At 41.9% G+C, this 27,336-nt stretch overlaps 1 protein-coding gene across 1 annotated transcript in view; it reads right to left on the bottom strand.

The window, feature by feature from the left end:
• Window positions 1–27,336, bottom strand: part of LOC139642382 (phospholipid phosphatase-related protein type 5-like) — a 71,624-nt gene that overhangs the window by 13,288 nt on the left and 31,000 nt on the right. Inside the window, exons 3-4 of the mRNA XM_071517197.1 lie at window positions 18,882–19,132; window positions 2,131–2,307 (exon numbers count right to left, since the gene is read on the bottom strand). Of these exons, the coding sequence (XP_071373298.1) occupies window positions 2,131–2,307; window positions 18,882–19,132 (428 nt within the window). The remainder of the gene's footprint in view (window positions 1–2,130; window positions 2,308–18,881; window positions 19,133–27,336) is intronic.

Raw genomic sequence — 27,336 nt, 5'->3', positions numbered from 1 at the left:
TCGCCAAATGTCATCACATCCACAGAAAAGAAAAAGTGCAGGCTGTACTATAACACCTGTCACCTGTCACCACCTCCCCACCTATTCACCTGCTTTGTCAAAAATTAGATCCGATCACAATGTGGACAGAATGCAGACATTAAAAAAGCATTTACATACCAGGTGTAAATGCAAGGGCCTGATTGGATTTGTCATTATCCAACAGCATATCCAGATGCAGATCGCATTTTGATACCAGGTTGAAATGAGGGACAAGAATCCTGGCCTGCCTCCTTCAAGACAAGTTTAAGGCGGTGGGAAAAGTGTGGTGTTGAACGGCATTGAAAACTTTGTCCAACATGACGGATAGAGAGGACATCCACACTCAGGCACAGTTACTTCTCATTTGACACTGAACTGTGAGGGAAATGTGCATGTGTGGGTGTGTGTATGTGTGTGCAATTCCATCTCTGCCTTGTTTCCATCTAGTTTAAGCCAAGCCACTCTCCGATCCGTGACAATCCCCTCTATCTTTATCTCCTCCCTCCTCTCACCAGCGATGGACGGCATTTATCCAGCACCACAGACAGACAGACAGACAACTAGTTTTGCTGGGATTCCCCAGGATCAGGCTACAGGGAGAGTCATTTTAACTAAGCAGGATGGACAGTTGGCAAGAATGGCGAATATGAGGATATGGAGGAGAAGTGCTGGAACATGGCCCGGGGATGAGAATGAGATGAAGAGTTGAGGAGTTGAACTGAAAGGGGCCCGAGAGTAAGTTTGAGAGTCGGTCACAGAAAATCTGTCTCTGAGGGAATAGGATTGTGAATGTGTGTGCGTGTGTGCGTGGCTGTCTACTGAGTGTCATATTATTGGCAGTCACAGTGTGGAGAAGGTGCTGCTTTCTCTGCCCGAGAAGCACTTTTTGGATTTGCTGCTGGCTGCATGTTATGAATAGTGGGTTCCTACACATTCTCCCTTTCAGAATTCTGCACTTTGTTGACATTTGAATTTCTCGCCTGGATTGTAGGCAGGGTATCTGCAGGTTTCAGAAACCCAAATATAACACTTTTTAATACCTTTCAATGCTACCTGGAATTGGATTCAAGACCAGAATAAAGAAACAAAAAAGCTGATTAAACAGACTATTTTGGACTGAACATAGCTAATGAAAGTTCTGAATGTTTGGCACACTGTATTAGCACTGCTCTGTATTAATCAAAGAGGGGACATGCATAATGTGACCAACCAGAAGTGAAAGTAATATAATAAAACATGAGAAAATAAAACTGACAGTGCTGGTCCCATTCACATCTTTGGTGAAACTACACAGTTTGTGACATTTGTCTTACTTTGTTTGCCTCTCTTTCCAACTCTGCCTGGACTAAATACCACCAAGGGTAAAGAATCTGCCAATATATCCACAAATATCTACTTTTATAGCTGTATCACAATAAAACTTAATTAAAAAACTAAACCTGCATTCCATGGGGGGGAAATGAAGACCTCTATTTTCTTATTTGACATTTTAATACTTTTGAAGGCACTTATGTTTAGGTTATTTAAGATTTTTTCAGACTTTTTAAGGACCCACAGATACCCTGCTAGAGATTGTGTGTGTGTGTGTGTGTCTGTGTGTGTCTGTGTGTGTGTGTGAGCGCACATGTGCCATGTTTCCTGACCTGCTTGCATGGCTGGTGGGAATCGAACGAGGAAGGTGTAGCAGCCACTTAAAGATCACGCACACCCCGTTCCCTCAATAATACATTCAATCAAACATATCAAGCTGGAGTGGAATTGCGGGTAGTTATTGGAGGCAGTTATGGGAATGTGGCTATTACATGTATCACTCAATTACCAGCCCCCCCCCCCCCCCCCGCTGCTTGATCTCTCTAGAGGTGAATGCGGTCGTTATGTGTTAATGAACACAGCTTCAGTGGATGGGGAGATTGAAGAGGATCCTAATCGTGCAGTGGAGATACGTATTAGTATACGACGCATACGCTCTCCAGTCTCCCTCTGGGGATTAATAAAGTATATCTGTATCTATCTAGTTAAGACACCTATCATCCCCCCCCCCCCAAGAACCCCACAATCTCGCTTTCTCACACACACACATACACACTCCTCCTCCTCCTGAAGTCTCACCAGGAAGGTGGCGATGGCGATGCCGATGATGAAGCCGGCGATGACGTCCGACCAGTGGTTGCGGTACTCGGCCACGCGGTTCAGGCCGGTCAGGAAGGCCAGGCACATGAGGCCGAGCGACAGCACCGGCTTGGCCAGGCGGGTGCCCTTGGCCTGCACCGTGCACGTCACGTACATCTGGAAGGGGAGGCGGACGCACGGGATTAGCCGATACAGCAGCAATCACAAGCAGTAATCGCTTCTTTGTGTGTGGCTTTAGGTAGGAACAAAAAAACAATCATGTGAAGTTTACAGTGATAGAATACATTTCGGAGGTTGTAAGTGCCGTAATACTGATCTGCCAGCTTGGTGGGAAGGTTTTTGCAAAAGCGAAAAAGCAATGAGTGGGAATAACGGGCAATTGTAGTAGGGTTAGATCGATATATTGAGCCAATATTGGATTTTTATTAGTCCAGACAGTGTCATCCACCTCTGATATGTTGGATGGAATTTGATTACATATGCATCATATGATTGATTAGGGCTGGGCGATAATTCAGTATTATCGTTTATCGCCTTTCAGTGGAATCATATCGTGATGATATGAAGATATTTCAATATCGTGACACACATTTCTGCTGTCTGAATTGATGATGACAAGCAAATTTTACTTAAAAACTCATAAAATGAGGTATGGTAGGAATATTATTTGAATATTTCTGTTTTGTTTGACATCACGCCTAACATTACCATTCGGTTCAATGAGATGAACATTCATTCGATTATTTAACGTGATTTTGCATACATGAACCATATCGTGATATATATTGATATCGAGAAAAATCCTTATGATTATCGTGATATTGATTTCAACCATATCGCCCAGCCCTATAAGTGGTCAATACTACACTGCATGAATGTTTTATTACCATTATCCTGGGTTTCAATGGGGAGTTTTAGTGTCCCATGATCTTCTTTTCCACCCTGACAAGATTAACATTATGGAGGAAACACTGAATACTTGCATTTCTTTCTTCTTTTATTTTTTGCCATGAAAATGGACAAATGTAAATATTTGTATTTACATTCAATTTTAATTGATTCATGAAATTATTTTATAGTTTAGTCCAAGTTTCAGTCAAACCCTAGATCTTGGTTCTGGATGTAAATCGTGAGACAGTGGCTGGTCAGGAGAATGGCATCTTCAACCTCGGTCTGCAACATCTCCTCGCAAAACCGTCAATATTATCAGCACCATTTACACCATCTAACCATGAGAAGGACAAGCTACAGCATATGGAGCTACTGAACAGGTTGTGGAACTCCAGGACGTCTGCGAGGACACAACCTCTCGCACGCAGCATCCAGCACTGGAGAAGAGACTCTGTCTTTTCTAGCTGCTGTAGCAAATGAAATGCTACGTCTACTGAGCTGTTCTCACATGTAAAGAAGTGAGTTAGAGGTCCAATGATAGTATTTTCACTCGGGAGTTGGATCGGTGTCACAACTGAAGCTGTCCGAATATCACCGGATGGGAGCTTTCATGACGTAAGCTTTGGTGCAACGTACGCTTAGAAAAACGTCACGTGAAATTTCCCATTTCCCATGTGTAATTACGTTTTCGCATGTGAAACAAATAATGGGCCTCATGCAGCAACATTCTCTTAAATTTCTCTTATATTTTCTCTTAATTTTTTGTTAAGAGAAAAAATAAGAGAAGTCAACTCCAGATGCACCAAACGTTCTTAACCATCAAAATCTGCTCTTACCCACTTGATCATAAATTGGAGGCGCGTGGCCGATTGTTTGTTATTAGCATAGGTAACGCCCCCTAAACAACATATAAGGGCGGGTGTTGTGCCGTGTGCAAATACTCTGGCACATGGCCAAGAACTGGAGAGGTGCTCTTGGCAATCTGAAACAGCTCAGCAGCCATTCATCTGTCTCATCAAATAGATCTGTGCCATCTCTAAAAACGCGTTCTCTGTAAGGCCTGGATGGCCAAAGCATCTCAGAGCAGCGTGTAAGCCATTCAGAAGCTGAACACACGTAATATCATTCAAGGGTTTTTATAGTCTTAATTGGGATCAATGGACCAATAGTATTTCTTTACCCCACAAATTTAATGATCCAATCATTATAATTACTCTAAAACATATAATAATCTAAATTTGATTATATAATATTCATGCGTTTTTTTATGTTCCTCAAATTTAAAACTTATGTTTCCTTGCCTTGGACAAACAATTTGTGGACTGTGAAAACAAGATGTTTTTTTCTTATCTTGGTAAGAGTGCTCTCGACCACTCGTAACATTTTCTCTTACCTAAGAGAAGAGCAAAAATAAGAAAACATTGGTGAATCCCAGAAATCAGTGGGTACCAACAAAATAAGAACAAATCGTGGATACGAACAAAAATAAGAGAAAATTTGTTCGTATATCGCTTTCTGCATGAGGCCCGTTGTCGCATATGGCAGGTGAAAACGTGAAAAAAACCCACGTGAATTGAAACTAAAGTTAAAAAGTCACGTGATATTGGAAAACAACATGAACATTTGTCTAAAGAAGTGCTTTAAATTCACATGTGTATTGTTTTTTTTTCCACATTACTTTTTTTGTAAGGGTGAAAACTTTTTCGGTGGGAGGAAAAAAATCTCCTGAGGTGAAAATGCTGAAAAGCTGCTACTTTATTTTATTCTGTTTTGAGTTTCACAATTCCTTAAAAATTCAAAATTCCTTTTCTGCACTACTAATGTTTTATTAAAAATATGGGGGGGAATACCACCAGAAAGCTGTGACTATGTGTAAATGTACGGCTTTGTTCAAGGCATCTTTCTCTTCCATTTTCTCCCCTGTATTTAGAGAAGTGATGGCGCATCTACCACTGGAACAACAGAATGAAAAACTGAGAAAGAGACAAAAAGGAAGTGAGGAAAGACAATATATGGAGGAAGAAGCAGATGGAGAATAATAGATGGATAGAAACAGGCAGGAAAGACAGACGGAGAGACAATGCTGGGGAGGAGAAAGGAAAGAACGGGGATGCAGAGGGGAGAGAGGGGAAGAAAAGGGATAGGGGAGGAGAAGATAGAGGAGGAAAGAGAAGAGGAGGAAAGAGGAGGGAGGAGATGAATAAAGAGAAGCGGAGAGTGGAGGAAAGGACAAAAGAGGAAGAGTAGATGAGGAAAGGAGAGGAGAGAAGGGCAGAGGATGAAAGGAAAATAGAGGGGAAGAGTAGAGGAGGAGAGAGAAAGGGGGGCAAAGAGGAGGTGAGGAGAGGAGGGGAGGAAAAGAGGAGAGGAGGAGAAGTGGTGAGGAAAGGAAAAGAGGAGAGGAGGACAGAGGTGAAAGAGAGAAGGGGAAAGGAGAGGCGAGGTGAGAACAGGAGAGGGAAGAAGAGCGAAGGGGACGGGAGAAAAAGAAAGGAGGAGAGGGGAGAAGGTGAAAAGGAGAGGAGGTGGTAAGAGGAGAGAGGAGCGGAAGGGCAAAGAAGAGGTGAGAGGAGGAAAGAAGAATAAAGGGGAGGAGGAGAGGAAAGGAAAAGAGAGGACAGAAGAAGAAAAGGCAGAGGAAAAGAAAGAAGAGAGGAGAAGGGAAAAGAGAATAAAAGAGGAGACGAGGAGAGGAGGAAAAAGGAGACCGGAGGAAAAGAAAATGACAAAAGACAATGAGAGAGAGAAGAGGAGAGGCAGAGAAAGGGGAGAGGAGAGGAGACGAGGACACAACTGGAGTAGGAAGTCCACATCTGGCTTCGTCTAGCCACTAATGAAGAGCGAATGAGTCAAGTGGAGAGAAGAGAGGGAGCCTGAAGCATCATCCTCCTCTCCTCCTCCTCTTCTTTTCTCCTCTTCTGGCCATCTGGGGCTCAGATGCACTGCCTTAAATAATACATCATTATCATAAGGCCGGGCCACACAGAGTTACAGTGAATTCTACACAACCAGAGAACGGTCGAGCATCAGTCAGGGTTCCTCTAACATAAGGTTTTGCATTCTTGGATGTTTGTTTACAGTAAAAAAAAAAATAAAAATAAAATTTGTTGTTTTGCCTATGTTGTATCCCTTACAAAAAAGTCACACGTGAAAGCCCACATGTGAATTCAAAGCACATGTGCTTTCTCACATTGCATTCTGACGTCATGTGACAGTTTTTACTTCAGATGTAAAAAGTTCGATTCCTAGATGAGTAGTATTTTCGTATTTTTCCACATGTGAACTTTTTTCACATTTTCACCTGCCACTAGATCTGTCAATCTGTCATTTCACATGTGAAAACTTAATTTCACATGCAAAGAGACAATTCACAGGTGAAAATGTCAATGGGAAATTTCACATGTTCACATATGGAAACCAACATGTGTGCAAAAAGCACATATGCTTTGAATTCACATGTGGGTTTTCACATGTGACTTTTTTGTAACGGTATGTACAACATGTCACAACATGGTCGGGTTGTGATGTAGAAAGCTGACTTCGCTGGAGTCGACCAATCATCTTACGCAGCTCTTTCTGGCTGCCAGACACGCCCCCGAAATGCCCTGTAGCTATGTAGGTAGTGAGGTTATTATCGTGAACGAAAACTAACGAAATAAAGAAAACTAGGTGTGAAAAAACATTTTCGTTAACTGAAATAAAAATAAAAACGAGGCTTTACAAAAAACGATAACTAACTGAAACTGTATTGTGTGTTTACAAAACGAGCTAAAATAAACTCAAATTATGGAGAAAATGTCTCTAGTTTTCGTCTTTGTCAATTTATTTCATATATAAGCCTAGTATTTAGAATTTTTGAATCTCGCCCCTGAGTACAAACAAAGACTAAAACTAACACTGAAACTAATAAAAACTAAACTAAAACTAAGCATTTTCAAAAAATAAAAACTAAACTAAACTAGCAAACCCGCTTTAAAAACGAATTAAAACTAAACTGAACTTGAAAAAAAGTCAAAATGAAATAAAAATAAAAACTAATGAAAAATGCAAAACTATAATAACCTTGGTAGGTAGGAGAGAGGCGCTAGAGAATAAATTAATACAAATATTTATAATTTTCACAAACTTAACATGCTTATTTCCTAAACTCAACGTAATGATATAAAATTGAAAGAAAAGCAAAAAAAGATGACTCCCGTTGAATGCCGGTTAGAATGAAATATAAGACCGATTTCTCAACTGGGAAAAAACAGAAAGGTGAAAATGAAAACAACTGCAGACCTATGAGTATGCATCTCTGCATGACTGGGCTGATTTCTCATTGGAAAAACAGCACACCAAGAAAGCACAACATTTTCTTGAACTGCTATTTTTAACCGCATGCGAGACCTTTCAAGGCCTCGAGTTCAGACAATATGATTTGGGACCTGCAGGCACCCAGGAAAATTAAACAATCCGTGTGGGGAAATTGGGTCATCGCTCCAGCAAAATACTAATAGGATACCACAAAACAAAAAAGACTGTAAACATGGGTATAGCGAATGGGGGGGGATTAAACATAACACGACCGACAATTCCGATGTTTCGAGAACAGGAAATGTATAAATAAAAAGGTATGAAAAATATGAGCAAAACACCTGTTGGAACATGCTGAGACAAAGAAGAATAAATGAAAATATGTCGGATATGATTTCTTTCTGCAGCCACAGCCTTCCCCATTTTAAACCTGACTGCTAGAAAATGGAAAAATGGTAGAAATTCTACACACGGCCGATTCCATTGCATCTCGATACATATATTATTTGGAATTAGATCTTAGGTACAAAAATAATTGGAAAAACTTGGGCCAAGATTTAAACAAGGCTAGTAATCAATCACAAACTTCAGGGTCCAATCCCAGAAAGAAATACTAAAACACACTTTTGCAGACCCAAGCCGTTTAAATTAACAACCAGAGTCAGAGGTTTTTCCATCGCTGCTTTCAAACAGTGATGGAACAGATGACATCAAACAGAAAGGGGACATTGAAAAAAGCTATTTGGCTAAAGTCAAATATCTCGATTGGTTAAGTGCTGGCTAAAAGCAAACCAGAGCTGAACTCATTTTTAGCTAATTGTACTATTACTATTGGTGTATGTGTATTGGTGTATTGTGGTATGTGTATTTTATTGTATTTCCATATCTGTAGTGTATTGTGGTTTTATGATACTGAAAGCTGTGTATTTTAATTACACTGTACATGTAAAAGCCCAACTAGGGACAAGAGTTGTAAGGGACCAAGCCAATAAAACTGGTAAAGTTATGTCTTATAAAGGGCTGATGTTTTGCAGACTTTGCATTATGTTATTGCAGCAATACCTTGAAACGGAAAGAGGAAACTGTCTTTCATAGCAAAGAAATATGTTTTTGCGTGTTGTCCTCATATTAAAGAGTAACTACACCCCAAATCCCAATCTACATAAAGATCACCACCTGTTGTACTCTATAGAAGCTGACATCACCTGGTACCAAAGATCAGCCAATAGCAGATGGCCATTTCAGTAACATGTTGTTTACCATTAAATGTCAAGCTTTCCAAAGATTTGGGTTAAGCTTTACAAAAGTGTGCCAACTAAAAAATATTTTAACACCAGGGGGATATAGAACAAAACCTGGCATGGACAGACTTTTCAATAGTTTTATATTACGGATGGGACGATATGCTTATCTCATGATACGATTCGATACGCAATATGGGGTTCACGATTCCATACAACCACAATACAATGTAATAAATAAAAGTTCAGTGACCACAAAGTCTGACTGTGCAGAATTATGTTTATTTTTGAGTCACAAATCTTTCTAGGTGTTAGCTTGCTAGAATGTAAACAACAATTTAAAAATGTCATTACTAAGAGCAAATAATAGAATTTGGATGGAGAGTTTGTGAAATTGTGATGGTCAAGTGTCTCATTTGTGATTACTACAGCAGAATAAAATGGAGCTAATATCACAATTCATTTTTCTGCCCCACGATATGTATTGTAACATTTTTGTGTTGCAATATATCGAATTTTCATATCATCTTTCTCATCATCTTGAGAAAAGTTGAAAAGTTTTTCATTTGAGTGTCAGTAGTGGCTTTTAATGGTGTGGGCAAAGATGAATGGGTCTTTTGGACTGCCTTTTTTCTGTTGTCTGCCATTGTGATATAGTTTTGAGTCTTTTCTGTATCCTTTCTGAGTTGTGTATGGATGGATATGGATTCTTAATATTTGCTGAGCATTTGAACATCAACACAAGCACTTGAGAATCCGGAGGCCCGGTCCCATGAGGGTGCATTAGGATCTTTTGGACTGCCTTTTTTTCTGTTTTCTTTCACCTTTTCTGTGTTATGTGTCGATGGTGCTTTTCGCTGAAGAGTAGAAAATACAAAACGACAGACAGAAAAAGAACAAAAACTGCCACTAAAAGCCTGAAAGCCCATCTGATCTCATCTTAGCGCCGTGATATCCATTGATTTCTCTTGGAGAGAGGTGGAGAAAGAGAGAGAGTGAGAGACAGACAGACAGACATAGAGGAGAAGAAACTAAGCTATGTTTGGCTCTAATCACAAATACGTTGTGTTGAGGCAGCAGACAGCCTCTAAGGGGCTAATTGTATTTTTCATTAGAGTGAGCAATCTCCTCCAAGGGCAGATCACAATGTTTCCGTTTCTCTCCCTGTAATTCATTTATTCTTCCTCTCTTTTCTTTTTGTTTTTTCAAGACTTACATAAATATAACATTTTACAAACTGCAATGCTAAATGGCTGGGTGGCGGTTCCAGAGACCGTTCTGTAACTGAAAGGCAACTGGTAGGGCTCGACCGATATGGGATTTTCAAGGTCGACAACACGGATATTTTTAGGTTGAAGCTGATGGTAATATTTTGCACTGCTACTCCATACTTTTAAATATGACCATTTTCATGCCAAAAAATAAAAATAAAAAAATCACTGTTTTGCGCAGGATTGTGTTGGAAAAGCCTCTGAAACAGCACTTGGACTATGAGACACTAAAATACTAATAATAAACTGTACTACTACTACTAATAATGATAATAATAAAATCAAACATATTCATGCATACTTCTGTGGTCTCTTTAGAATCAGTTCAGGTTAAGGTCTTCCCATAGACAACCAGTGTAGTACTGATCAATTCTCCAATAAATATGTAATCAAACTGCATCATATCCATCATATCAGAGGGGGATGACACAAAAAAAAACCAATATTGGCCCCACAGTCGCAGATTTGATCCCTGACTTGACAATGAACTTCAACCTGTCCATCCATTTAAAGTCATAAGAGTGTCAACTAAATGCCTACAATGTGAAGGTAATTGTGCTATGGAAGGTCAGCCTTCAACCCCACATTATTTGGGGGGGAAATAAAAAATTACTTGCAGTGTGTACAGGGAAAATCAAACCTATTGCCAGTGAACATCAACCATACCAAGGGCTTTACCCCACTTAACCAGCCCACTGATCAAGCTTCCCTTTTGTCAAGTGGGCTCTGCAGTCATGATTCATGTTACCCTTACAGCTGTTATTAGGGCGGACTGGTTGTACTAGTCTGCTAGTGGTGCATGTTGTGTGTGTGTGTGTGGCTGTCCCCAACCGGGTCAAGGTGATTCCTCCCTGTCTTTCTCTGTGGCTTGTGTGAGCTGTCAAAAAATTATCAATTTTACACCCAGATGCACATGACAACGTGCTAGTGGCCCTCTCTGAAAAACCCCCCCAAAAAAAACAACACTCTACACACACACACACATATATATTTTAATATTTCTCCGCAGGGGCTCCATTCGACCAAAAACTCCTCAGGTCAACTTGATTCAGAGTCGTCTTAATAGCCTTTGCGAGCGTTTTACAGATGGGTGCGCGCTCCAACCTATATTTTCCATTTAATGTCAGACATTAGCAGCCGTTGGCACCCTCCGTATATCAGAGGCTTGTCAGCTAAATGGGGATTGCGACATGATAAATTCAACCTGGGGAGACGAGCCCGAGCGACTCGTCCTCCGCTCGGCGATGTTTCAGACATCAATCTCTCCGCGCCGCAAAGTTCAAACGGCGTCCTCTGGTATTATTGAAGGGGGGATCTATGGAGGCAGAGGCTGCACTGCTGTATTAATATATTCAGCTTTTAGACTGATTTAAAGGGACATTTCAGCCGGATATTTTACTCTGGTAGGACATTCTCAATTTTATGGCCCAGACCTCTATTAGAGTTAGACCGATATTAGCCTTTTATTAAAAATGGGATAAGGTCCAGTCAGTGTTGTCCACCTCTGATGTGATGGATATAATGCAGTTCCATTGATTACATATTTATTGTAGAATTGATCAATACTACACTGGTTGTCTATGGGAAGCCCTTAACCTGAATTGATTCTAATGAGACATTTTGATCAGATTTTACGCAAGTATGAATGAATGTTATGATTATCATTATTATTAGCAGTAGTAGTAGTAGCAGTAGTAATAGCAGCAGTAGTAGTAGTTGTTGTAGCAGCAGCAGTAGTAGTAGTAGTAGTAGTAGTTGTAGCAGTAGTAGAAGCAGTATTATTAGCAGCAGTGGTAGTTGTAGCAGTAGTGGTGGTGGTAGTAGCAGTAGTAGTAGCAGCAGTATAGCAGTAGCATAGTATTAGTAGTGGTAGCAGTAGTAGTAGTAGCAGTGTAGCAGTAGCAGAGTAGTAGTAGTAGTACTAGTGGTGGTGGTAGTAGTAGCAGTAGCAGTAACAGTTGCAGAGTAGTAGTAGTAGTAGTAGTAGTAGTAGTGGTGGTGGTGGTGGTGGGGGTAGTAGTAGTAGTAGTAGCAGTAGCAGTTGCAGTAGCAGCAGCAGTAGTAGTAGTAGTAGTAGTAGCAGTGGTGGTAGTGGTGGTTATTAGTGGTCTTAGTGTTTTATGGTCTAAATGCTGTTTCCACCCTAACAACAATACAATTCTTGGGGAAACACTGCAGAATTGTTTTTTGGTTTTGGTTTTTTTGTCATGAAAGTAGTCTGTTTTAAAGATTAAACATCATCATTTAAATATTATCTTCATTCTAAAAAATACTGCGGTCCATATCAGCCTTCAAAACTCATGTCGATCAAACTTAAGCTCTATACACCGGGGAGCTTTAGTAAGCACCAATAAGTGTGTTTGCCTTGTTGCAGGTATCGATATTGAGAGCTGGGAGAAGCAGCCTGAAAGTCAGTAATGACAGCAGATTCCCAGGACAGCTAATGTTGGAAGGTGACTGCTCCTCAACTCCGAAACCTGATGGAAAGTCAAAATGTTCAGCCAAGGTGAAACTACTTACAAGGCAGTGAATGTGAAGTCAGTTTGTTGAACCGTGACTGTCAGATGAAGTTTTTATGCTTGCCAGTACGTTGCATCTCCATGTGCTGAGTCTAAGAGCCTGTAGTATTTTCATTAGGTCCTTGTTGAACTGCCATGTCTGACATGCCTGTTAGTAACCTTTATAGACTAGCTGATGCTCCTGCTGACACTAGTTTTCACTGCAGTTGCATTGGAGGATTGATTTTTCCATTTCACATTCTCTACAATTCAAATAGCTTGTGGAAGTATTTAGCTAGCTAGTAGAAGATACATTTCACGTTCCCTGGTTTCCTGATAAGGTAAGTTGTGTCATTTTACAACATTAGATTGATTTATTAGGTTTTGCATATTTTTTGTGGGGCTTCTTTGCTGTAAGTGTGCTTAATCTTTTGTTGAGGATGTAACATTAGCATAGTAGGCCGTGCTAAGTGTATACACATAAATACATTTTCATTTTGCTACTCTCTGTCACCAATTGACATAACACAATAATGATTCAACCTATATCCAGTTCATGATAGCTTTTCATTTGCCAAGACACACAGCTGACAAGCATGTAACTAGCACCAAGCTAGTTTTCACTTGTTGAGCTTTATTCATGTACAAGAAAACACAAGCTGGGTGGAAAACAGGCTTCAACCCTGTCTTGTATCCGTGAATTTCACATCATATCCGATGTGTCTTGGAGAATCTTTGACATCTCAGAAATTACCCAGCCATATAGAATAGCTTCAGGCCACAACATTAAAATAAATAATTCCCAGCTTTAACATTATCATTTGAATGGGGCAATTACAGCCTAATTTGGAAAAATCCTTGGGTACAGCGGATGCTGGATGGGTGTGTTTTGTCCTGGCATGGCTGGAATGAACGAGACAATGAGCGGCTGAAGAGGGGTAATCATCATCTCCACAGCGCTTCAGGATTGTGTGTGTGTGCATGTGTGTGAATGTTTGTGCCTAAGGGCGTTTTAGCATCAAGTTGTTATGCGTGTGCTTTATCTCTTGCTTAGGGTTTGTGTCTGTATCTGTGCGTGTGCTCTTGCTCTGTGTGTATAACTGTCTGTGTGTGGAAGCGCGCGTGTGTCCTATGCACCGAGCTGTACAGACACAATGGCCTTTGCTAAATGACCTAGATAACAAACCCAATCTGCTTTCCCCGTGGCGCAGGGGAGTCATCGGCGGCCCAAAGCCATACATCCATCGCTCATGGGCACTCAGGCAGACGCTGGCACTCTGACACAGAAGAACAGAGCCATCACCGAGAATCACAACCATTCTGGAAACGTGTCATTTGTTGTGTTTCTGTGTTTCTGACAGGAGGTTTTGGGACGTTCACACTCCCTTTTTTGAATGTCCTTGTCGAAAGACTACGCTCTACGAACGTGTTGTTGTATTTCTATACTTATGAGGACCAAATGTGCTCACAAGGATAGAAAGTGAGGATTATTTTTTAACTGCAACAAAGGCTAAAAAGCCTCTTTCTCAAGCCAAAAAAAGCAAATAACAATTGCAGTATTTTGCATGGTGATATATTACCTCAGCAGTAGAGGTTTCTGTTGCATCTGTGCTCTAATTAGCTACCTTACTTGGGAAAATGCAACTTTATTGTTTTTATCAATTACAGGCCACCGTAGCTCAAGGGGAAGGAGAGGTGAGACAGATAAGATGAGACTAGATAAGTTGAAGTTGGCAACTGACCGATCAAAAACGCTAACATTAGCAGTAATGATGTCAGACTCTACATCTGATCCTCCATCTACAACTAAGAAATGGTGCACAGAAAGGAAACTTGTGAATGCCCATTCTCGGCATTGGAACAAGGGTTTTCCAGTGACAAAGAGCTATAGCTACGGTCTTGCTACACTAGTAAGTGAACTTTTGATGTCTTTAGCATGCTGATTATTGCTAGCATGCTTGCTAGCCAGCAAGGTTAGCTTTTGCTAAAAACAAACTGTTTACATTCTGGGTCATATATGTTTGTAATTCTTCTTGCACAGCTGCGAGAGCACAATTTTGCAGATTGTAGCTTTAATGCACCTTTAAGATTAGAATTTGACTTTTAAGGAGTTTGGCCCATTGGTCACTTTACCCAATATGTGATGACCAAACAGAACAATCTACCAGAGAAACAGATGTTGGTGCCAATCCTCCAAACTCCAAAAAAGTTGATGTAATTCTTTAAGGCTATTACCAAGCTATTGTGCTCTGGAACATCTCTAAACTCATGCTGTCTAAGCAGGAAAATTGAACTTGAGAGAAATGGGAAGGGAGACAGCAACTAATTCTGAGAAACTGCTTTCCAGTGACAGTATCTGTAATCTACAACTGTGCTCTGATTCCCTTTTTGTCTAATAAGACAATTAAGTGAGAAATTAATCTGAGAGTTAAGTGTGATAATCACATTAGACGTCAGGAAGATTAGATGTGAGGTCACGCACACTAGAGCCTGCAGTTTAATTGCTCAGTGCTCAGACGCTGCGATAATAGATAATAAACACTTTGACATAAGGTGGTTCAAGGGAGACACCGCGCAAGTTAAACAGTCCTGTGTTATTCCTCTGGCCTTGGAGCCTCTAATGAGTATTTGTGAATATGAGCAACAGATAACCAAGACTCTAAACATCAAGCTGTAAAACCTGGAATTTTTTGACACACTCTGCATTCCTCTAGAATTCTTGTTTGAGCTCTTTACATCTGAGCGAACTTTATTTTTAGCAGTGCTACCAGTTCTCGACTGGAAAGTAAGTCTATATCCCAAAATATTCTCCTGGATTCTTTCATAGTCAACCCATTTTATTCCAGCTCAGGTTGTGCAGAACACTGGTGTGACATGACAGTATGAGGGGTGGGACTATGTGTTCCCTACTGTTGCTTGCTCTGAGGGACGGTAATGAAAGTTCACTAACATTAACTAAGCTCTTCTGGGGCAAAGGAGGAATATTTGAATGGTTGCATTGAGAGGTATTCCTCTTTAAGCCAATGACAAACACTTGCATGTATTTAAGCACTGCATGCATCTACACTAGGTGTATAAATGTAAAACTATTCACCAAGGAACTATGTTTGAAGTGGAAAGTTAGCATTGGTCAGAAATCACAAAAGACAGCGAATATAGTTGATCATTAATACTAAAGTAATCTTGTTCCTTGTCCAATGTTTTTATGCTTGCTGGAGATGGAAAAGTTTTTTTGCAGATTAAAGATGCAATAAACGCAGATGAAAACACATTTGTTGAATAAATAATGATGTTGGCTTGGCATGATCGGCTCAATGAATGGGTCAAACTCATTCCAAATGATTCAAAAAGGGGCTCTGGACATCTTGAATTGTCAGCAAAATATCTCCACTACAGCCTCCCAGAAATGCATACACATTTCTATGTATAAGGTGCCCATTATGACTGTACACTATGAATATTATAATATTCCAAAGTTAATTTCTTTTTTTGTCTTCGGATGAAAGCATGAAATATGGCGAACATTAGACGAAACTAAAGAACAAAAACATTTGCCCAATATTAATCAATTCTTGAACGATCCCATTTTTCTCACTGACCTAGTTTTGTGCTCAGGAAGCCTTTTTATTTGCTTCAACCCAACGGAGGGAACGCACCCATTTTGCATTTTAATTTGTACAACAATTCAAAAGTTTGCTTAAAATTCATTTGACAGTTGGATGAAACCATAGTTTATGTCTACTGGGTAACTCTTTACTTGAATTGTTGGCTATAGCACATTAACAGTCATCATATGCACATTGTTAGCGTGTTAGAATTAAATTAGAGCCGCATCAAAAAGTGCCACAATACACTATAATGCATCATGAATCATGCATCATGAGCAGGTTATGAGACAATATATTATGCCATGCAACAATTACTGTACAACTTTTGATAAAATTAGATCAATATTATGTGCCATGCCTATCTTATAAATGTAGTTCATCTTTACATCTTTACTTTACTAAAGCAATATGATGAGTTTATGAAAAGGTCTAATTACCATACTGACAAGACAGTCACAGCTCACAGTAAATGTAAATGCTTATTACATGTCAATCTCTTACAACAGATCATTTGATGTCACTTTACTTTAGATAATATATGTGTATGTATGTGAAATGGAATGAGAACTGCCTTTGGAGTGGCCGAGACATCGGGGTCTAAAATTAAACAATTTTATTATATCAGCTAATTACTAAAAATCTATATTGACTGCATGCATATTTGCGTCTGAGCATTTGAAATCATCACCACCAGAGCTAGCAACATCTTCCATAAGCCTAATATCTGACCATTGAATCATTCAGTAGCCTGGCTTTAAGGGCTGGACTGTGCAAGAATCACAGGGATAATCTTAAAATAAACTAACAGGCTTATTCAGCTTGGTGGGGGAGGCTTATCATTGCAACAATATTAACCTACATAGTCCAATCCACCCCTAGATTAACGTGGCGTCAGCTCTAGAGGTATGATACTAGCCAAAGCAGAAATCCTGATCTGCCAATGGTGTTTAAATAAGGGTATGGTAAAACCAACAGTGTTGAATACATGAGAGGGGGCCCAGAGCCAGTGTGCAATATTACAGAGAGACTGGTCGTAAGTAGAAAATCCAATGGGAGATACTGTAGCAGCATTCTGTTGTGTGTGCCAAGCAAAGATGGTGGATTATACCGTGCGCGAACCAAGAAGGATTATGACAATGTGTGCAAAAATGCCCTTGAAATCAAGATATCTTTTTATAAGTACCTCTTTTTCTCTGAAACTGCTCTGTGCTGCAAACTCAAATCACCCCCTGCTACGGAGAGCAGCGTGAGATCTATGAATATACTGAAAATTCACTGTTTTTCAGTCGCATTAGTTTTCTTGTTCCCAGGTTTCGGCTTCATCTCGCCCAGTTGGAACGATCCGTTTCTTGGGCTGAGACCAGACAGATAACTGGAGCCCCTCCACGAGACTCTTCCAGATTTTCCTCGCGCGAGTCCCTCAACAGTGAAAACGACGTGTTGCGATGCGTCCCTGTGGCGCTCCATCGTGAGGCTGCCGCTTCACTAATCTGTCCCTTAACGGTTTCTGATACGGCGTGTGCATTGCAGGCTCATGGCGGTTCTTGGCCGCCGCGCCGGAGCGTTGGCTTGATGAAACCTGATGGACTGCATGCAAATCCTGCATCTCCACTGTGGCTGCTGGTGATGTAACCTGGTTCGCCTGCCTGCATATCTGCTCCTTGCAGGCTTCCACCTCAACGCCTAGCTAGCCAAATGAGGAGCCTATCCAAAATACATGCATGACGGCTTGGACCGCTCTCTAGCCATGTATTAAGTTTGCATGCAGAGGCACAACAAAACACTGACAAAGATGACTCCATTTTGCATGTTGAAACGAGAAGTTAATGTGTTGCATTTAATACATGGCGTATCAGCACTGGTGCTATTGTAAGTGGTCTTTTGGAGCAAATAAATCTTACGTTTGATCATTGTCAGTGAGCATTTGGGGTTTTCACCTCCTTCCTATGACTGAATACCTGTTGCTCTAGTTCTAGCTGTTGTTCAGTAGCTGAACCAGCCACTTTTAAACTGACTGAGCAGCATGCTTTATCCAAAAGTGCTCTGGGATGAATCTGATTTGCATAAATACATCGCTCACACCTTTCCAACTTATAGAAACAACACACATCGGAGAAGGGAATCTTGGGATTGGAAAATTCAAAAATAAACTCACATAGCCTGACTGGGCAACCAAAACAATAACGTGAAAACAGAATAAATCAGATTTAAGATTATTATACTCAGCTCTGCCTGTATTATGTCAGTGACATTCAACACCTATGAACCCTATGCACATTCTCCTGTTCTTCTGCTGCTGTTGTTCTGAGCACTAACCTCCTCCCACTCAGGCAAAGTTGGCTTCCAGATCATTCATTCATTCCATCATTCCTTCAGTCTTTCTTTAACAGAGCTGATACACTGGTACAGGCTCTCATTTTCAGCCTGGTCATGTGGGTACATTTAAAGGGACCCTATTACTAAGTACTTCAAATTTTCCTCCATACATATTTCATCAAAATTGGAGACATTTTGTTTGACTGGATAAATCTAAAGTAATTGCACTTTAAAAAAAAATCCATCCTTTTTTCAGGCAATTTCAGACTAACTGCATTCCACGCATCACGATTGGACTTGGTCTTGATTGGCTCCCCTCTTGGTCTTGATTGGCTCCCTTCTTCATACAATTCATACAAAGTTTGCAGTATTTAAACTGGCACCCCCTACTATCATGCCTCCACTCAGCAGGTTTACCTCATTTGAATTAGAGCAGCTGTGGTCAGTGTGGGTGCAGCATCTAGAGGACTTTGTCTTCAAGTTCATTCAATACATACCCTTAACTAAACTACGTATATTCGCGAAACATCGTGAAGAACATCATTCTTACCCTGAGGCACTGTATGAAAGCACAGAACAATGTGAAAAGGAAAGAGCAGATGAACTCACCGCCAGGTAGAGCGCGCCGTAGACGCTGAGGGCCGCCTCCTTGGACGGGAAGGTTTTGCGGGCGCGCAGGACGTCGTCCGGGTTCCCCGTGCAGGGCTCCGAGTTGCTGATGTAGCGCAGGGCCTGCTGGCAGCCGAGCGCCGTGTAGTTTGGCTTACAGACCGTCAGGAAGTAGGGCGCCAGGTTCCCCGTCACCACCTGGCCGGCGTTGACGAAGATGTCGACGGTGAAGAGGCCGAAGGTGTAGACTCCTGGGGAGACATGGGGGAGATGTTTAGGGGTGAGGACAGATGGGGAAAGTGGGTGCCACTAGATACGCAATTTCTCTTCCTTATTATGATTCGATTTAGATATATTGGTTTACTGACATATCAAGCCGACATTGGCCTTTTATTAAAGATCGGATATTGGCCAGTCAGTGCCGTCCACCTCTGATATGATGGAGAGTTTTTATTGTATGATAATGGTCTATAGTACACTCTAAGCAAAATGCTGATCCAGAAATGATTCCAATGCAACATTTTGATCGGACTCCACACAAGTAAGCTTGGCTATGTTTATTATTAGTAGTATTAGTATTGCTATCGTAGCTTTCAATGGAGAGTTTTAGTGTCCCATGAAGGTCTAAATGCTGTTTCAGAGAATTTGCCCGCCGTAACAAGAATTAAATTCTGGAGGAAGCACTGAATACTTGTGAAAACTGGAATCGTTTGGCATCAAAATTGTCAAATTTTAAAATACTGGATATTGGTACAAAATATCGCCTGCTGGCAGCTTTAATCCAACAGTGTTGGAATTGGCATCGGCCTTCAAAAACCCATATTGGTCAAACCGCGGAGGTACGACGGAGGAAGGAAGGGGCGGAGAAGACACTGAGAGAGGACAGATGGAAGGTGGGAGCTAACATCAGCAATCTATGGGTCATGGTGAGGTGACACTACTAGATATGCGTTTTCTCTTCTCGTCTTCAGGGTTAGGTCAGGTACCGGCCTTTTATTGCAAGATCAGTATTAGCATTGTCATTCTGGGTTCATTCTGCAGTGGCATCATTCCTGCTGACGGTAGCTCCCGCTTGCCGTCCCCTCTCTCCCTAAACGTCTAAAAAGGAGACACCGTGTTTCTTGACTTCGGCAAAGTGCTTCTTGAAGCAACAAGGACGGGGGGCATAAATCATTCAACCGCCTTGTGTTTTCAGTGTGAATGGATTCCCTCCAACGCCGGCGGAACCGACGCTCACCCCCCCCACCCCACCCCCACCCCCACCCCCCGGCAGAGGCCCCCCGCTGTTCCCCGCGACGTGTGACGCCACATAAAGCAGGCCCGACTCTAACGCCACGCTCTCTACGGGGAGATCTCGGCGCCGGGAACATATTCCGCCCCCGCCCCCCCCGCCGCCGCGCTCGCCAATACCGAACACACAAGGCCCCGTTAAGAGTCCCCCATGCACCGGCGTCCATTCCTATTGCTCTTAACCAACACAGCCGGGCTTTACGTCTCGGTGATTGAGGGGCTTTAACAGAAATGATTGCTTTTCCTCCTAGGAGAGCCCTGCCTTCTGTCACACTAAATTACCAAACAAGCGCTTAGTCAGACAACTCTCTCACACACACACACACACACGCACATACACTGGCAGAGGTGCTCGAACAGAAGCAAACACATACACGCACAGACAAAGACACTATTCCAGGATGTATTATTTGCTGGGGCAACAATAGGAGCTTTTTGCAATCGCTGTCAAGTGTTTGTGCCGTTTGCGCGCTAATTCAACTCGGCCTTTGAAGCGCGTTTAGCTGGAAGACATCCGAGAAAATAGGCGGCAAGTCATCGTGGCTGTTGAGCGTGGCGAGTCTTTCTCTCCTCCCCCCCCCCCCACCACCACCTCTTTCTCGCAAAGTCCTTGTTTTAAATGTCACCGTCGAAGTCACTGCCTTTCCTCTCTTGTTTATCGTCACCCGCGTGAGGAGTGGTGTGCGCCGAGAGACGCTGACGGGTCCGTTTTTTTTTTTTTTTTTAACAGCCATCAAGTAGATTTCATCAACTGTCGGCGTGACTCGACGAGTTGAGCGTTTCGCCACGTGGACTCGGGACTCGGCGTTCCGACGTTGGCCCACTTTTTTCCGGCCCGAGTTACAGTCGCTAACAAAAAAAAAACCCCACATCCCGGGCCGGGCCGTGGGAAACGGGGAGGAGAGGGATGACGGAAATTGCTTATTGGGGCATGAATCTTATTCGGTTTTACCCGGTTCAAAAAGTGCCATGATATTTTGATATTATGCGTGGGTGTGTATATGTGTGTGTTTAGTCGTGTTTAGGAGTAGAAGTACACAGGCATGCTTGTTGGGTATACGAGTGATCCCATTGTGTTTTTGTCTGGTCTTTGTGTATCTGTACGTGGGTGTGTTTGTGCGTGTGTGTGTGTGTGTGTGGGGGGGGGGGGGGGCAATGCACCTATTCTTTGATCCAATGCCAGCGTCCCTCCAATGCTGCAGTCTGATGCACAACCCAGTCAGTCTCAAAGTTATCACAGTTTCCCAGACTACCCCAGTACATACACACACACACACAGCCATGGAAACACACACACACACACACACACACACACACACACACACACAGACACATGCACATATACACACTCACGCACACATATGTGTGTTGAAAACGAGGATGCGAATAAGCTCTACACCCCAGAACTAGACACATTATTAGAGCGTGCATTTATATTTCATTGACATTCAGTCATTGGGGAAAGCTATTAAATTCGGAGTTAAATTTTCTCTTTGAGCACTGAAACAGAATCAATCAATAGTTAGTAGTGTATAATTAGTATGGGTGGAGAAGCGCGTTGTAGCTAACATTTGTGGTTGTGTGAACTGTTAAATGAGTTAATTTATTTGCAAGAGAAAAACTCAAAGAAGTATAAGCTTTCAGAAGGTCAAAATAGGACAGGCTGCTTGGTGTGGAATCATTGGCTCTGACAGAGCAAAAGAAGAGGCATTAACTGTAATCAGGACAGCAGAAATCGTTACACTGGCTGCTCAGCTGACTCACAACCCTGAGCTGTTAAGGGTGCGTTCACGCCAAACATGTTTGGAGCGGTTTATGGGAACTCTATAACTAACTAAACAACCAAATAACGGCACCAAGACGCCAGAAAATGTGAGTCTTGGTCCTCTTCCAAGAGAACTGTCATGCAGTTCATTAGGAGTGAGAACGCAATCAGAACCAACTACAGGAAACACAAGGGCTTATGGGTAGAAGGAGACATCCGATAGCAGCAGTTCCTCATGCTTGGAAAGCCTAGCATAACTAAATGAAGTCTGGACTGATGCACATGTTCAGCTGTTTCTGCATGTGTGAACCAAATACAAAAATGCAACAAAGTCAACTTTCCCCTATGGGTCAGACCAAAGATAATGAGCTCTAGGTGTGATCGCCCCCTAACAGGCACATTTACGTGCACATTAAAATTTGGTGTGCAGGCCCAGGTATAACTTCAAGTGCCTTGCTGAAGGGAATTATGGCACTGGTGTACCATCTCAGTCGTCTCAGCAACAGTCATATAGAGGCTAGCTCTCGGTATCACACTGACCAATGTTTCAATAAGCGGTGTGGTGGTGTAGCATGTTGGTTGTTTCCACAGTCAGAGATGACGGCGGTCCTCCAGACAGCTGCTTTTCTCATGAGTGCATTCATAGATGGGATGGTATGTGATTGTGGCCACAACTAAATGAAAATGCAAAAACTTCTTGCCAGTGTCAGCTCAGCGTAACCAAACACAAGTCAAAACTTATTGCACACTAAAAACATTTCCATCTACCAACATGGTCAGAACATGTTTGGATGTTTTGCATGTAGTGGAATGAAATTTTGGTTTAAGATTGCATCATCCACATTGAATTGTTTGATTATTAAATTATTGAATTATTGAATTATTGAGTCTGGTACTATAACTACCCTGCTACTACCTTTCCCAGCTGCTCCTAGTTACAGTTCATAATGTGTGTATTTTGTGATTGCATGGTGTTACATTGTACCAACTTTAGTGTTAACACCAGAAAGCCCAACAATTGATATCTGTTTAGAATTTAAATATCTCAGCTTTCAAAATACAATATGTGCATCTCTGTCCCTCCATGACTTTTCCTTGGTTGGTATAATTGCTAAATCATGCAACAAAACAGCAATCGCAATTACAAATTTAGCCCCTTTCACCAATTGATAGCACACTTTGAGAGGTCATTCACATGGACTAGGACTCAGTAGCATCATGCATCTCACTCATTATTATGGCGACACCAATTTATTTTGTCTTATGCTGTAGGCAATAAACATAGGCGATGTGACATGGAATATTTAAGCCCTAATACATGAGAGGGAGTGCTATTCTGTGAGATACTAGCACCGCTGTGCTGCAGTCACAGGCATGAGGCAGGAGACAGAAACTGTTCTTTTATTTATATGTGATCAACACAACAGAATTCATGCCCAGCCATTTCATTAATATCCCCTAAAATTATTAAAATGTTAGTTAATGACTATTTTAATTTACTTTATTTGTATCTAGTTGGCGCTATCATCAAATCCTTTTTTAATTTCAGTTGCATAGGCTTATGATCACTGTTTTGTCCTCCTTTTACTGTATTCAAAATGAAATTGAAAAAACAGTCTGAACTCTTTCTAAGGATGTGGGGCTTTTTTTATTTTCAGCGCTGTTGCTTTCGGTAGCGTGACAATATATGTATTTCTGCAGTTGTGCTATTGTGAGAACAGCCTCCTTACCCCTCAAACTGCTCAAACTGCTGATGAGCATAGCCAATGGGCATCATTACGGCAATTAGTCTTCCAGTATTGATATGAAATGAATCACAGTAGAATTCTTTTGCTCTAGCAAGGAACAAGCGGCAAATAGAGATGCCACCCATTGCACATTAAGATAGAGTCTGCTTCATCATTCAGCTCCACAGTGGTGCAAACTGAGAGAATAACTCACCCTCTACCATTGCAAAGCAAAAAAAAAAAGTCTGATTTCTCAGCACTGCACAGCAAAACTCTCAGTGTTGGTCTTTCTCTGATATAAACATTAACACTATGCCAGTGTTTATATAAGTCCAAACCCATTTAACATTTAATTTAACCTTTAGATAATTAGATAACACTAACACTGGAAAATTTGCTGTGTATGCAGCCAAGTTGTTGACACCCTAAATAAATGACCTGAGACAGTGGGTTACCACAACAGATGCCAGTTTGGCAGAAGAAGAACTGGGTAGTTAGCATGAGCAGGGATAGCCACCATGGCTGAACAGACAAAGAAAAGAGAAACTCAAACTGCATCAACAGAAAATCCAAGGTAAAAGACGTCACAGGACTGGACACACTGTTTGACTGACAGGTGATCTCTGGGAAGTACAGTGCAGAAACACCACGGCAATGAGCGTTGAGCACCAAAGATGGAGACTAAATGAAAAAGTGAGGAAGTTGTTGGATTACCACTTTGTGAGACAGTGTTTTAGAGCTTTCTGAAACTGCAGTACAACCCTGGAAAGGAGGTCGAATCCTACCGGAGGAACAGGGAATGGAATCAGAATCAGAATCAGACTTTATCTCGCTGTGGAGTTCTGCTGCGATTCAGCAGCCACAAACACTTCAACGGCACCGACACTGCAGCCTCTGGAGACTCCGTTCCTTGCTTGACGAAGTTGTACGACAGATCATGAAACAATGATGCCGTCGAGGGAGAGAGAGAATTTTTTGTGGTGTTGCTGAGTGTTGATTAAGGAGGAAAGTTCTTGGAGAGAAGCGCTGTCCTGGGCCGTCCCGCTCACTCAGTGGATAGGGTCATCTCAGGGTGGTCCCTGCCTTCTGTTCGACCTTAGACTCTCAGTGAAGACAAGGAAAAACTCCCAAGAAAACCTCATTAGAATTTGTGTCTGTTGGTTCTCTCTTGGACCCCCAAAATCCATTGCCCTTCCCTGGACTGTAGTTCTTGAGTCTGGTGTCAAGAACACTTTTTTGTAACTTGGACTTGTCTCGGTCTCATGTCTATTTCTACTTCTTGGGTCTTGGCCACTATACATGCCTGGGTCCAGACCTTTGAATCCGCCCACTCCACCGAGTTGACTGATTCTGCTCTTGCATCGTGACATGAAACAGCAGTTTCTCGGTTGAAAAATGATCAGTCCAATGAGCGCCGGGGGGGACTAACGATTAGCCAATCAGCGCCACGGGCGGGACTAACGCCGTTGTCAAGCTGTTGTCAAGCTGTGCGCCGGAACCAAGGAGGAGTAATAACAACAATGGCGGCCGCTATAGACAAGACAGACACTGCTATCGAGGCTGTTTACATAGACGGCATGTCTTCTCAACATCATACTTTGTTTTTACTTGGCTCCGTGTTGTCAAAGATGCTCTATACTTTCTGGACCATCTCTGGTGTTGTCATGGCTACGCATCAGCGTCGACTTAAAATTATGTTAGATTCAGGCGGATACGTTGGTCTCTAGTGATTGGTTAGGAAAAATCGAATCCCCCTCCCCCACGGAAATCGGTTAGAGTGGAGGCAATGTCAGACTGAAGATGGAAATGGAGTGGAACAAGTTGACAATTCTGTCTGATATCAGGCAACCACTATACTGGATGGTGCGTCTACTTTTTCCTGCCTATCTAAAAGTTAAAAAACTGGTAATTTTACTCATGGTTGGTTTATATTTCCCCAGCACTACAAACAATTTAAGGGAATACAACTTGTATGTAATGGTTCTCAAAGTTCTATGAATTGATTAGTCAGTACCTACACATTGATTGGTTGGATATTGTGGGGAATATAGTAGTGCAAAGCTCCTGCAGATAGATCTACATGTCTGATGATCCTTAAGAAACTCCATCACTATTTTAAATTTGGAAAGAAATGTACTTGGTTTGTTGCCTATTTTGGCCTTTGTCTTGAATAGGACTCAATTGTTCTGGTCTCAGTCTTGACTTGTTTTCGACCCCCTTTGGGCCTGGTCTTCACTCAAAGTGTACTGGACCTGGTCCTGGAATTGACTTGGACGCGAGTAAGGTGGTGCTGACTACATCCCTGGTTCTTCCTAGTGAAAACGTCAGATAGAAAAAAAAAGACTTCCAGATAGAATAATCGCAGGCTAAAATACAATAACATGGTAATGGAAAAATCTAATCAAATTCTCTAGCTTTCTGAAGGCTTGAGAGTGAAACCTTCTATTTGTGAGGATGTGAGGATAAGATGATTTTATTTTTCCCCTGAGGAGCAGGTCTTGACGAAAGAGGGTTTTTGACAAGAGTGATAGTGTGCTTTAAACTTAAATTGTGTTAAATTTATGTTATGTGGACTCGTCTGCGTACTGCCACTGACGGAAGAGGCTGTGGATGAACTTGCAAGCCTCCCAAATCAAAGTTCAACAACGCAAGGGAGGAGAGAGGCAGAGTCTTAAAATGCAGGAGGGTAAAGACACATTGGTGAAGTTGAGTGTGTGCGAGCGCCACGACCCTCGGCTGTGTTCTAAATTTAATCTTTCCCAAACAGCACGGCCCTGTGAGTCATTATGCAAAGCAATGCTAAGCAGAAGTGAAAAGGGTGGGCTGTGGTGCTGTGAGACGGCCGGGCTCACGTGATGTTGTGTTGCTCTCCAGCAGATGCAAACGCTGGCAACAAGCATGTGCAAGCATACATACTGATGCACATGAGTACACACACTCAGACACACACACACACGTGAGCACCTACACATAACTACGCACATCCATGCATGCACATGCTCGTGTGAACACTGGCACACGCTGACATTATCAAAGCGAGCCACAGAAGAAAAGAAAAATACAAAAGAGAGAATCTGGGAGCAGCTATGCTGAAAGAATTCGGCTTCTGCGTGATAGCTGTGGGACACAGCAGACCTAAAGGCAATGCATTATGGGTGAGAGAGAAAGAGCTTCTCGCTGATGTTGATCATCTACTCATGAGAAAGCACATACACTGTAAGGCAGGGCTATTAAACCGTGTGCCATGGAGGGCCAAGAGTCTGCAGGTTTTCGTTCCAACCAAAGACTACAGTAGAGGTCTTCACGGGTCCAAAATGATGGACCCGAACACTAATGGACCCGGGAAATTCGTTCCGAGATCTGATTGGACCTGATCATTTTTAAAAATATATATATACCGACCCCTTTTTTGCCCGAGATATTACAGACCCGACCCGGTGCATGTCCGAGAAGAGAGAGACCCGAGACCCGTCCGTTTTATGGACCCGACAAACCCGGTAATTAAAATTGCTAAATGCCGTTCTGCTGCTAAAAACGTTTATCATGTCGGATACAACATATGGTAGCCTAATAAAAGGAGATCAAGTTTCCGACTTGCCAAGTTGTGCCGTTCTACAGTTTGTCCAGTAGATGACAGTGAGACTCCATAATGGAATCCGCTCAACGTTTTTTT

Source organism: Centroberyx affinis, unplaced genomic scaffold (assembly GCF_046629955.1).
Source record: "Centroberyx affinis isolate AG114_WGS23_722 - 3 ecotype Tasmania unplaced genomic scaffold, CSIRO-AGI_Caff_v1 ptg000472l_1, whole genome shotgun sequence".
NCBI lineage: Eukaryota > Metazoa > Chordata > Actinopteri > Beryciformes > Berycidae > Centroberyx > Centroberyx affinis.
The sequence above is the reverse complement of the archived record's forward strand: the minus strand, read 5'-3'. Positions and strand labels throughout refer to the sequence as shown.